The following is a 14,325-nucleotide window of genomic DNA, read 5'->3' on the forward strand; positions in this document are numbered from 1 at the left end:
CGAGGGATTTATCTCAAATTTGTGCTGGCAACAATCATATATAAATCCCCGCGGCAGCTGAAGCCGGTGCCAGAGCAAAAAATGTGCCAGCTTAGACGAAAAACGGGCCAAAATTTTCGGTAAACTTTAGTTTGACCTACAACTGTAGAACTTCGTCCAAAAATTATAGGAAATAAGATAAAAATGCTTGTTTTAGTGTAAATATTATTAGTTCGAAGGCGGAGGGTAAATATTATATCTCATTCAAAAGTTATCACTAAAAACAGGTGTTGTAAATATGAAGTCCCGATGCAACCAGTCCATTTTGATCACAGAACCTGGAACGTCAGACATGTAAGATAAGCCCTATCCACTAAATGATTTTAACTATTATATCCTACGTGCGATTTACTCAAATTTTTTAAAGAATATTTGGTTTTCACTGTGAGTTAAATGCGTTACAATATTTGACTAATTAATTTAATGAAAATGTAAATTTTACTTAGATTTGTTTATATTTAACTTTAACTAGTCGTATTATTGTAAAATAAGTTTAAAGAAATAAATATTTTTCGACTATCATTTTATTAAATGATTGAAACTATAAAATCGCCGAAATGTATATCAAAAATCCCATATTCAGATTCATGGTTCATGGGTTTTACCTTGTTATATTTGTATTAGGGCTGTGAACTGCATTCGGATTTTTCAGCTGTCCGGATATTCGAATAAAAAAAAAAAAAAAAATAGCTAAGCAAAAAATCCGGCTATCCGGATTCGTAAATGGAAAATCCTGATATCCGCTGTTCGGATATCCGGATACGTAAACGGAAAATCCGGATATCCCTATATCCGGATACTGGAATATAAAAGTTGGATATCTGCATATCAGAATTGAACGAAGCAAACATCGAAATTTTATTCACACAATATGTTTGCAGATTATTAAATTACCGTCAAAAATTAAAAAGCTAGAATTTTACAAACATCAACAATTTTACAAAGCGTCAATTTAACCTAATAATGAGTGCTAAAATGGTCAGCAAGATTTGAGATCATTTCCAAAAAAGTGAAAATAAGAACAGTGCCATTTGTTTATATTGTGAAAAAACGCTACAAAACAAAGAATCGACATCAAGTCTATGGAGCCACTATCGGTTTTTCCATCTTCAAGAGAATGGTATGGACGCAGCTTTTCTCTCTGAATCTGCGCCCGAATATAAGCGGAGTAGCAGTTCATCACAAATTAATTTTGATCACAATTCGGAATGTTCAGAACCCCCAATGAAGAAAGTTCGAACATCACGCGTAGCTCAAGCTGTTCGCAATAAGTGTATGTCCAAAGTACGTCAAGAGATAATAACACAAGCTTTGACTAATATGATTGCTGTTGACTTATTGCCTATTTCATTGGTGGAATGTGATGGATTCAAGAAGTTTGTTAATGTCCTCGATCCAGAATATGTAGTTCTTTGTCGCAAAACAATTTCCGGTACAACTCAAGCCATGCATAACCGTGAAATAGGGAAAGTTAAGAAAAATCTCAGTTCAGCATCTGATATAGCTTTGACCACTGATTGCTGGACATCAAGAGCTACCCGATCCTATATGGGACTTACAGCGCATTATTTAGATTCTAATTGGACTCTTCGCTCTTTCAATTTGCTCACCGAAGAAATGACTGAAAGCCACACAGCTGAGAATTTAGAAGACAAGCTTCGATATGGCATGAAAGAATGGGAAATCAAAGAAAAAGTCACAACTATTCTACACAACAACGCGGAAAACATAACAAAGGCTGTTCGGGGTTGGAGCCCTGACATAACCAGTCATCCATGCAGTGCACATACACTTCAATTGAGTGTTAATTTAGGAATGAAACTACCAGAATGTTGTGGAGTCCTCCAAAAGGTTTCAAAACTCTCGAGAAACATTTAATACAAACTGAAAAGACAGTTAAAAAACGAATCCAAAGTTGTCCAACTAGATGGAATTCAGTTCTTTTTAAGTTGGAAAGAGTTAAAGAGCTTAGAGCTTCTATTGCTGCAGTAATTGCTGATCGTTTAATTTTCAACAACAAGGCCGCTCAAAATATCGCAATTTCGGACGGTGACTGGGATGTAGTTAATGTTCTAATAGATTTACTCGCCCCTTTCGAAATTGCGACAAATGTGCTTAGCAGTGACAGCGAGATTACAATTTCTAAAGTGAAACCCATCATTCATAAAATTATTAATAAGCATCTGAAATTTAAAAACACTGATACGAGGATGGCAAAAACATTCAAAGAAAAAGGAGCTGCAGACTTGAGAAGACGTTTTTCTTTTGAAGTCATTGAAGATCCATCTCTGGAAAATATCAGTATTGCACATATGGCGAGTTTACTTGATCCGAGGTTCAAACAGTTGAAGCACGTTGAAACCGATGCTTTTCGTAACAAAATAAAAAATCATGTGGGAAAAATGTGCAATATAATGGGTACTGCTGATATGAATGCCCAAGAAGAAGATCCGGAAAACAGTAATCTCACGGCAATAGATATACTCCTAAATGATCAGTGACACAAGGGAGGAAGACGAGATTGAGCGCTACTTCTTCGAAGAACAAATAAACCACAATATAAGTGCCAGCAATTGGTGGCAAGACCATGAAAAAATATATGCCAATCTGTCGAAAATCGCCAAAATATATCTTGCGGTACCTGCCACTTCAACAGCTTCTGAAAGGGTATTTTCAAGTTCTGGAAATGTAGTTCATCCCACCCGAAATTGTTTGAGTCGGGAAATGATATCGGCACTTGTTTTCTTACAACAGAGCAAGAAGAAAATAGTTTAACATCATATTTAAGAGACAATAGTCTCACTTGTACAAATGTGTTAAATAATAAATTGAATTGAGTTGAATTGCATATTTCTCAATAGGAGCTTTTTTGTATTCCCGGTTAATTGATTTAAATGTACAAAGAATTTGTTGTTATTAATGTTAAATAAACATATATGGTACATCAATTTTTTGCTTTCAGTGGATATCCAAAAATACGGTTATTACCAGGATCTTCATAAATCCGGATATCCGAAGTTTCACAAACGAATACTAACCGGATATCCATGCCGTCCGGATTTTATCCGTGTCAACGGATATTCGAATATGGGGATAGTCCTAGCCCTAATTTGTATCATGCTTCTGCAATGACTGAAAAGTATTCAGAGATGTTTACTTCTGCATTACTTTTCAGCTAACTATAACTAATTTAAACCAAAAAGTAAGTTAGCCTATTGCCAACTGTAATACATAACTGTTATAATAAACATATTCCCGATCTTCAGTACATCACCTTCAGCTGACAGCCAACCTGAAGTGGCTTTTATTCTGGTTGCGTAAATCAGTTCGTCAGACGTTACATTTATTTGTTTTTTTGCAGTTTTTTTAGAAGCTGATAGAGTAGAGCCAAAAACATTACCTGGAATTTGGCGTCAGAAGATACATTTTTTCTCATAATAAACAATTTTTTTCTGACTTAGTATTATTTCGGTTGGAGTTTTTTTAATTCCACAGTGGTTGCCATTGCAATGATGCATGACTTTACAACCTGTTATTAGCTAACTTTCAGAAGTCAACTAAAAGTAAAGTAGTCAACTATTAGTCAGCTATATTTAACTATTGATATTTTTTTGCTGCATGGTTCCGAGCCACACATCATAATAAACTTTTATTTAGTAATTTATGTACATAATAACCTAAATTCAAAATTTTGATGTTGATAACTATGACATAATTCATTACCACGCCGTCATCCCTTTCCCATAGCAAGAGTTCTCAACGTTCATGCAAAAGCATACAAAATTAATAGTAAATCCGTTTTGTGTATCATTGAATGTGTTATTAGAATCGCCGAATTGTTCTTAATTGATTATCGGTGCTGTCAGAACGGACGTGATTTCGAGCAGGTGCATTCCAACCAACTGTCCAAATTACTGTTTTCAATAATTTGGCGCAATAAGTACGAGCTTGGTGTAATCCTTATAATTCTCCTTGTTTTTCGGTACTGTGTGGCATAAAGTTTATCTGAAAGATAACATTTTGTATAAGGCTTACAACTCATTTAAAGTAAAGCTCACATAAGGAATTATTAGAAGTCATTAGTAGGAAAATAACTACCTTATTAGAAGACGTATAGATCAATTTAAATAAGGCTTACATAAGGAGATACCACTTTTGTATTACGAGCTTTTATATAAGAATATAACCCACTAAAAATCAAGCTTACATAAGGCGTTATAATACGATTGAGTAAAACAATCTAATTAGAATAAATATAGATTTTCAATGATCCGGCTGAAAAAGAAATTCTTTTAGCCATGTGAACCCGATAACTTGAGTAAATTTTAAGATATCTTGTTGACATTTTATATGTGGATTCCTTCGCACTCATCTCTCATAGTTATTTAAAATGAGCGACATCATGCAATACCCACGCCCATTTTTTATGTATATACATTTTATAAAACCTCAAAAACGTGATTATTCAGTTAATGATGCAGCTACAATAACCAAATTTCATGTGTTGCTTCAATAAGGGGCGTTGCGCCGCTCTTTTCTGAAAAAATCAATTTTTAATATTTTGTGGGTCAAAATATAAAACGGTTTAAGTTGCCATTACAAAACTTGGTAAACTACTTCATTGTCTTAGGGAATGAGTCTGGAAAAATTAACGAACTTGGTAAAGGGCCACGCACAGTTTTATATAGAAGAGATTTAGGCTGTGTGCGAGTTGACCTAAATTTCTACCTAAATAGAGAAAAAACCTAAATCACTGGAAACTGTCGGCAAGGCAGTGCAAAATAAAAATTTAGAATTTTTATGAGCATACTTTTCAACCTAAATTCAAATGTCAAATTTCAAAAACAAAAATATTGATTTTTCATATTGTTACGAATATTAGCAAAACTGAGGAGTGCTGCCATCTCCAGGCCGATGCTAAGCAGTGACGTGAATTCACATCAATAATTCAATCATTATGTATCTACATAAACGAATCAATAATTGCGTCTACACATATGTACACATTCCGACGAGCAACATTTACATACAAGGCAGCGAGAGATGAGATGTCACACACAGATGAATTTACTTATACGCTTATGTGTGTGCGGGAGACTGTAAACTACAAACTCACATATGTACATCTGAGAAGCGCTAAAAAGTAGACAATTGTAAACAAGTAGAAACTATATGAGAACTATTCACACACGAATATAGTTGGTAAGTTCTGGAAATGGAAGAGCCTAGAAGTATGCAGCGTAAACTATAAAAGCGGGGCAGGCGAGTAAGAAGTAATTCAGTTTGAGTTGAGCAATCAATCAGTTATTGATTAAGCACGCGATCTGGCGGCCAATAGTAGAGTTTGATTTGAGTTGTCAAGCAGTTACGACTAAGACGATATCTAGCGAGCAATAGCAGTATTATTTTGAAAGTCAGTTTCATTTAAGCTATCAGTTTGGATATTGTACTATTCGTTGCACAGTTTGAGTGTTATTGTGAAGTATTTTAATAAAGGCCATTTTTCCATTATTTTTTTTTTTAGTTATTTATTCAAGAGTTTAGCGATACGAACCTAGCAAAAGGACAAATAAGAGGATTTGCAGCAAATTCGTTACAATTGGTGTCAGAAGATCCAGCAACTAAAGAAGGAGTTGGAGAGCCGTGGATTGAATACAAGCGGCGTTAAACTCGAACTTCAGGCACGGCTACGAGAGGCAATGGAAGCAGAAGGAATTGATGTGGACGAGTATGTCTTTTATCCTGATGAGGACAAGACAACAGCAAAAATTGAAGAGAAAAATGAAACACCGCAGACAATGGCGAACACAGACCTAAACATGATGTTGGCTGCAATATCGGCACAAATGTCCGAAATGTCATCACAAATATCTACCAACATGTCGTCACAATTGGCATCCCAACTGGAATCGCAAAAGACAGAAATAACATCTCAACTGTCATCACAGATGGAATCCCAAGAGACACGTATAACATCAAAGATGTCGTCTCAGCTGGAATCGCAGGAGAACCGTATAACAGCGAAGATTGAAGCACAAGAGGCACGGATATCCGAAATGTCGGCGCAAATTTCAGCACAGATATCATCGCAGATCTCTGCTCAACTGGAAGAGCAAGAAGAACGTATTTCCTCGAAGTTGGACGCGCAAGATACAAAAATTTTACAGTTTCAAGAAAAAATCGAGGCCGAGGTGGATGCTTTGAGAGGACGTATCGAGCAGTTGCAACTAAATCGCCCAGCAGTTTCAACGAGTAATCCAAAGGTAAAAACACCATCCTTTGACGGTTCTGTTCCTTTCCAGGTCTTCAAGCTACAATTTGAGAAGACCGCAGCAGTGAACAACTGGAATGCGGAAGATAAAGTTGCTGCACTGTTCGTGGCATTGAAGGGGCCAGCAGCGGAAATCCTACAGACGATTCCCGAAGGAGAGCGGAACAGTTATGACGCATTGATGGCTGCTGTAGAACGGCGATACGGAAGCGAACACAGAAAACAGATATTTCAAATAGAATTGCAAAACCGCTACCAAAAAGCTAACGAGACTTTGCAGGAGTTTGCTTCAGATGTTGAAAGGTTGGCTCATCTCGCAAATGCGGACGCACCCGTGGAATACACTGAAAGGGTAAAAATCCAGAGTTTCATAAATGGCATACGAGATGTGGAAACGAAGCGGGCTACATACGCAAACCCAAAGCCAACATTCGCAGAAACGGTGTCACAAGCCCTGATTCAGGAAACAGCGTCGCTTCTGTGTAAGCCAGTTTTCAGAGCACGCCGTGTGGAAGTAGAACGGCCAGAGTGGGTAGACGCAATTTTGGAAGCTCTGAAGGGATCACAACAGAAAAATGCCGGAGTTATGAAATGCTTCAAATGCGGGAAGTCCGGTCACATTCCACGTCATTGCGATCTTGGCCTTAATAGTTCCAACAATGTGGGTGGGCGTAAACGCAAAGCTGGAGGAGATGAGCAAGAGCGAGTAAGAGGTAGAGAGCTAGATCCAGCTATTGAATGCCCTGTGATATCTGTGTCGCAAATTGGTAGAAAATCGAGCAGTCTTACCGTCAGAGGGAATGTGGATGGCAACGAACGAATACTGACTGTAGATACGGGCGCATCTCATTCCTTGATCCGATCTGACTTGGTCAACAGGAGAGTAAAACCGTTACCTAGAGCAAAGTTGCGTACGGTCACTGGCGAGTATAACCAAGTTCAGGGAGAAGTGATATGTGAAGTATTGATTGGGAAGGTCATGGTTTTACACAAATTTGTTGTGGCGGAGATTGTTGATGAATTTATATTGGGAGTGGATTTCTTGGTTGACCATGACATTAAGATCGATATGCAGAGAATGGTGATGCATTATGAGAACCAAGATGTGCCACTTAACTTCAGTTTAGAAAAAGGGTTCAGCAGTAAGCGAGTGCTGGTGGAGGAGATTGGACAGAGACCACGAAAGTCAAGGAAAGTAGATCGAGCAAAGGTTGATGGATCGAATGTGCCAAATAAAGCGAAATTAAAAGTACCTGCGAGGAAAAGGCCGGCATCAACAAACCCTAATGGACGCACTAAAATGACTGAAAGAATTTTTCAGAAAGAATGCAAGGATGGTTTCAAGCCAGCGCGCACTTTTGTTGGGAAACGTCGGAACGATACTGAGTATGTGAAGCCAATCCGTCAAGAACAAGCTCTACAAAGTAGTTCTTCATTGGCCAAGCAACAGAGTGCGAGAGAACGATCCAGAATAATGAGTAGTAAGATGGAACACAGGTACGACAGGGAAAATAATTCGGAAGGTTTCCGGAATGGAGATTTGGTACTGTTAAACAACCCTCACCGGCGAAAAGGTGTTCCAGCCCAATTTCGGTGCAGTCGGGAAGGCCCGTACAAAGTTGTGAAGAAGATCAGTGATACCATCTACCGCATACAAACCACTGGGAAACCACGGATTAGAAGGGTGGTACATTTGGAGATGCTAGCGGCGTTTAGATTGGGAGATTTGTCTGATCGGGACGATCAGACTTAGGTGGAGGGCAGTGTTACGAATATTAGCAAAACTGAGGAGTGCTGCCATCTCCAGGCCGATGCTAAGCAGTGACGTGAATTCACATCAATAATTCAATCATTATGTATCTACATAAACGAATCAATAATTGCGTCTACACATATGTACACATTCCGACGAGCAACATTTACATACAAGACAGCGAGAGATGAGATGTCACACACAGATGAATTTACTTATACGCTTATGTGTGTGCGGGAGACTGTAAACTACAAACTCACATATGTACATCTGAGAAGCGCTAAAAAGTAGACAATTGTAAACAAGTAGAAACTATATGAGAACTATTCACACACGAATATAGTTGGTAAGTTCTGGAAATGGAAGAGCCTAGAAGTATGCAGCGTAAACTATAAAAGCGGGGCAGGCGAGTAAGAAGTAATTCAGTTTGAGTTGAGCAATCAATCAGTTATTGATTAAGCACGCGATCTGGCGGCCAATAGTAGAGTTTGATTTGAGTTGTCAAGCAGTTACGACTAAGACGATATCTAGCGAGCAATAGCAGTATTATTTTGAAAGTCAGTTTCATTTAAGCTATCAGTTTGGTTATTGAACTATTCGTTGCACAGTTTGAGTGTTATTGTGAAGTATTTTAATAAAGGCCATTTTTCCATTATTCAATATTGGAGTTATTTATTCAAGAGTTTAGCGATACGAACCTAGCAAAAGGACAAATAAGAGGATTTGCAGCAAATTCGTTACAATATTGTATATGCAAACAAATGGCTCTTATCCATTCAATTTAAGTAAATCATTGATCATAGCGCGGTGATCCCTGCTGCGATTAAGGTCCTATCGATTGTACGTGATGGTGAGCACAATTTTGTTCAAGCTGATGTTGGCGACACAAGAATTGGATCATTCTCAAATATGGATCGCAATCTGAACATATTTGGCAGCCAAGTGCACTAATTAGCCTAAAGAAGTTATTAGAGGCGTACCAACATCACAGTATTGAATTCGAGATTGTGGAAAAGGTCATTGTGCATGTGCCCCACTATGTCCGAAAAAAAGCCTTATAAAACGGAGCCACTGCATTTTCTTGAATTGGGATACATAGATACTTACCGCGGACCCTAATTGACCTCTGTTCATTTTAAGCGTGAAAACGCATGAAAAATACCAAATTTCCCGTATTGGTATTATTTTCTTAGCAGAAATAAACAAATTAGGTTTTCAAATCAACTCGCACAGTTTTGACAGCTTTTTCCTAAATTGTTGCAGTGCTGGAAAGTTCCAGTGGAATATTAGTTTAGGTACCTAAATTTTGGCGAGCTCCCACCTAGCCTTAAAGAGACCGTTAAAGGATATAACAGGCTATATATCTGCAAAAAATACTTCTACAATATATATATTCCATGAAAATTAAAAAAATAAAATTAACAAAATTAGAAATAGAACCTCCCCTTTTTCACCAAGCACTTTCTAACGTTTCGTGAGCCATAAATAGAAGACCAGTTCAAGACTCTTGACAAACTTCTGTACACATATTTTCCTCATAACTAGTGATAGGGCTTAAAAAAAAGTATCGATACCGGTACACATTTAAAATACTCGGATCAAAGTATCGACTCTAGTGCACACGCACTACCTACCTAGTATGAGGTATCGAATATACTCGATCAAAGTGAATACTTCGGAATTTTTACCAAAGTGAAGAAACTTTTCTAAAACGAGATCGTATGTTTCGAATTTAGGAGAAAACAAGTAAGGAAGTTTAAGGTTGGACAAAACCGAACATTATATACCCAGTTGTCTGCTCTTACATATACTTTAAGGATACGTTTAAAGAGAAACGTCACGAACGAAATGATTTAAAAGGGACTAGGTATACATATTCAAATATCGTGTTCCGTAAGAGGCTATATGCCAACATTTGCTATATTTAAAAATTACTTATGTATGTACTTGCCAAATTTCAATAAAATTGGTCGACTTATGACATTAAAAATAAAAAGGTATTTTAGTTAGAAAAGTTTTTCTAAACGGGGTCGCCCTCGGTGTTTTCGCAAGCACTTCGAGTGTAGTTCTGCCATGAAAAGCCTGTCGGTAAAAGTTCGTCTGAATTGCAGATGCCGTTCGGAGTCGGCATAAAATATTTGGTACATAGACTTGAAAGAACACCTCTTACACAAGAAGCATATAAGAGAGAGCTTGAAGTAATATGTAACATTGCTGCAAACAACGGATATAAAAAAGCACTAGTAGAAAAGCTCCGAAGGACTCATGGAGAACCGAAAAGAAATAATGAAAATGAAATTGGCAAACTTCTTTAAAAAATACAACATTTACACAGTGTTCAAAACATCGAACAATCTATGGCGAAAACTAAGAACTAATACTAACTCAGATGATCCGTTTAGCAGCCACGACGTATACAAGTTTACCTGCGGATGCGAACACAGTTAAATAGGACAAACAAGAACGAGGTTCAAAGAACACTTTAGAGATTACAACAGCAAAACTCGGAATCCAAACATTATATCAGAGTCTAACATCACGGATCACATGGTCAAAAATTAATGTTCCCCAGCAAACATCAAAAAAAAAAAAACAGTTAGAGTCCTTCACATGCAAGCAAAAGACGCCTGAACGTACTCGAAAACATAAAAATCTACAAACAGAAAACATTCGACGGTAGAATAATATACGAACAGATAAACACAATTTCTGATACAATATTTAAGCTTTTAAAACTTGTTTACAAGAAGCAAAGTAATCACACTGGTACAACAAACAAACACAAAACAATAATCGCACCAAAGCAACGAACCCACAAAGGTCAAACGAGTAGAATTACTGACTTTTACCTGCCTCGGTCAGCCACACAAATCGATCAGTAAAACCCACCCTCGTTTCGGAATGAACACACAGCACATACACATAAATATACAAAAGCATAAATTTTGACAATACCTGCTCATGTACCTACGAACTATAAATACAAGACAAACGACAACAACAGATCATAACGAAAATGGACACTGATGATGCCGCAGCGCCGAAACCGGCTTGTCTCAAAACCAAATTTGACAAGGGATGACGGAAAATCGTTCCAAAATACATCATACGAACGTCTCGTCCACCCAATTCGTACGGAAAATTAAAAATAGCACGACGCTAATTGGAAGAGAAGCTCGTCCTAAATCTCCTCTGAGGTAAAACGAGTTAAGTATTTTTTTATGGCACTAAAGGGAAGGGGATCACAACTGGTAGTGTTATTACGTATCATGTATATATCGCAAATTTTGTTAAGATTAAAACTGTAAGCACCTTTTTTCAAGTAGTCGGGGTCTTTACCAGCAGCATAATGACCAAGTTGAGATTCCTAATGTAAAGGTCTCAAGGGTCGGGTTATCTCGTTGGGTCAAGTTCTCTTGCTGGGTTTGCAGCTTCGGCTGGGAAGTGTGGTTTGATTTCAGGTATTTCACCGGCCGGAATTAATAGTGTCGAAGCTGAACCGATGGCTTTCTTTAACAAGAACTTAGCACATGTGATATACATAGGCTGCTGAATTGTATTTTTAAATCCAACTTTTATATGAGAAGCAACAGCAAAGTATCCATGAGGGGTTTCAAATCATAGCACGTTCGATGCCTAAATGTATTTTTCCAAAATATTTTAATTATTTTGGGGCTGAAAATTTAAAAAATGAAATCCAGTGCTTCTTTTTATAATTTTTCCAATATACAAAAAAAAAAAATATCCCTCAAATAAACTTCAAGTGGATGCAGTGTAGGTTAAAATTCAGATTAAATAAATTGTAATTAGTACACGTAGCCACTATTTAGCATATTTCCTTAATCCGATTCACCATTTAAGAGATTTTGCGATGTAAAAAACAGTTTTCGACCACGGATCGTATAACACAATACCGGCCCTGGATTCCGCGCTTTACGGAGTAATTAACCTTAATATAAGATCACAGTCTAAGGAGTTTATGAATGCCATTTTACCTATTTACTTTCAATTTAGCCTCTTCTTCCTTTAAAGCTGCCATATTTCGCTCACGCGTCTCTGGATCTTCGTCTTTATGCGTAGTTGAGTGTAACCGTAGCCCCGAAGCCAAATGAAAAGCTAAGGGACAAGATTCGCATCTGTGAATATTATCACCCAGATGTACACGTAAATGCTCATTCAGTAGGTGTTTCGTCGTAAAGCACCGTTCGCAGTATTTGCATTTAAATGGTTTTTCACCGGTATGAGTACGAAAATGCTCCCTTAGGAACGTAGCTCGTGAAAATCTATTAAATGCAGGCAGAAAATAAAGTTAGAAACAATTTGGTGAAATATATTAAGACGAGGATTTTTATGATAACTTACCGCTTTTCACAAAAATCACATTTATGGGGCTTTTCGCCGCTATGAATTCTTTTATGTTGTTTTAAAACCCATTTTTCTTTAAAATGTTTGCCACAAATATCGCATGGGTATTGCCCGTTCTTGTCACGTATGTTTTTGTTTCTGAAAAAAAAAAATACCGAGTTTATTTTTTGATATTAAAAAGAAGCGAGGATTTGAATTTTGTAACTAACCTAAAAATTTTTTGGCTACTAAAAAGTCGAGTATGTACAAATTTAAACACGGTCTTTTAGTATTTTTAGACCCACTTGCAGAATGGCAGGTTATTTTTTTTAGCTCAAGAGCTAATTTCAAAAATGTGTAAGTTTAACTCCTCATGTTAGATTAATTTTAAGTTAAAAAACTTAAATTGCCGTTCTACAAAAGAGCCTTAAAGAACATCTTCGGATTATATCCAAACCCTTTATTAGCAAAAACACAGTTTTTCAAGAGCAAAAAACCGTTTTGACAGCTATATTGTGAATTGCTAAAAATATGAAGTACAGCAGCGGGTGATGAAAAATCGCTTTGTATATTCAAATAAGTTGTGTGGTTTAAACTCAGTTTAATATAGTTTATGAGTCAGATAGAGCTTTTTGTTATTCGAATTAAAATTATTTTCTTAAAAAATGTTGTTGATAAAAGTTTTTTTGGCGTTTCGTTTATTGTCATTCGTGTTTTGAACATGACGCTTTGTAAAAGTGCGTAAAGTTCCCCGATTTTTATATTTGGCTCAGTTCTGGTCCATTTCCCTTTTTGTTGTAGTGTATGCAAATAATCACGGGTCCACTGCTTCCAAAATTGATTTTTTATATAAGTAATTCGTTGAAAATATGTTAAGTACGAAATATTTTTGTCAACATCAAACTGCATATCAGGCAAGGCCTTTAGTGACGTTCCAATCAGGAAATGAGCAGGCGTAATTGCCTCAGTATCGTTTGGATCATTTGAGACCGGAGTAAGCGCGCGAGAATTCAGCACAGCTTCGATTTCGATGAAAAGAGTTTGAAGTTCTTCGTACGTAAGATTAGCTTGAACGAAATTTTTAAGCAACAATGCTTTAGCTGACTTCACAGCGGCTTCCCAAAGTCCTCCAAAGTGGCCGTGGGGGTATGAATCGAAAGTCAAACCCAATCTCGTTACTGTAGCTGATCACTTCGTTCAACGCCGTGTCATTTAAGTATTTTTCAGTAAACTCCTTAAGTCGCGAGGTAGCGCCAACGAAATTAGTTGCATTGTCACAAAACAAACGTGAAGGGATGCCGCGTCGACCAATGAAGCGCTTAAGACAAAGCAAGAATGAATTGGTTGACAAATCTGAAACCAATTCGATGTGAACAGCTTACGCGGAAAAACACACAAATATGGCAGCGTAAGTTCTGTGGGGTGGCTTGCCTCGTAAGCGATAAGATGTGAGAAATGGGCCGCAAAAATCCACTCCTGATACAAAAAATGTTCGTTGCGCCTCAACACGATCTTCAGGAAGGTCACCCATTATTTGATATAACCTTGGGCTTGTAATGAAAGCAGTGCGTACACTTGCGCACAACCTTGCGAACGATTTCGCGTACATTCACGATCCAAATTCGTTGACGCAGTAACGAAAGCAATACTTTGGGTCCGGCATGAAGATTGCTACGGTGCAAATATTCAATATAAAGATGAGTAAATCGATGTGATTTTGGTAAAAGTGCGGGATGCTTACAATCATAGGGAACCTCAGCATTTTTCAGTCGTCCGCCGACTCTTGAAATAAATCTGACGTTGTCGTTTGTGCTTATTGGTTGTAGAAACGGTGAAAGACGTTAGAGATCCGATTTGAGAATACCGCCAGATTTAAGGCAATTTATCTCAGTGCTAAAATGAATTCGTTGTATATCAG

The 14,325-nt window shown here is 37.4% G+C and overlaps 1 protein-coding gene across 3 annotated transcripts in view; it reads right to left on the reverse strand.

The window, feature by feature from the left end:
* Positions 1–3,631: 3,631 nt before the first annotated feature.
* Positions 3,632–14,325, reverse strand: part of LOC137249167 (zinc finger protein 665-like) — a 129,266-nt gene continuing 118,572 nt past the window's right edge. For 2 of the 3 annotated variants that reach the window (XM_067780454.1, XM_067780452.1), the window contains 3 exons: positions 12,426–12,566; positions 12,067–12,346; positions 3,632–4,044 (listed from right to left, as the gene is read on the reverse strand). In XM_067780454.1, the coding sequence (XP_067636555.1) occupies positions 4,000–4,044; positions 12,067–12,346; positions 12,426–12,566 (466 nt within the window). In that variant the 3' untranslated portion in view covers positions 3,632–3,999. Of the gene's footprint in view, positions 4,045–12,058; positions 12,347–12,425; positions 12,567–14,325 lie in introns of all 3 variants that reach the window. The other variant, XM_067780453.1, reaches the window with a different exon arrangement.

This window comes from Eurosta solidaginis, chromosome 4 (assembly GCF_040869045.1).
Source record: "Eurosta solidaginis isolate ZX-2024a chromosome 4, ASM4086904v1, whole genome shotgun sequence".
Taxonomy (NCBI): Eukaryota; Metazoa; Arthropoda; class Insecta; order Diptera; family Tephritidae; genus Eurosta; species Eurosta solidaginis.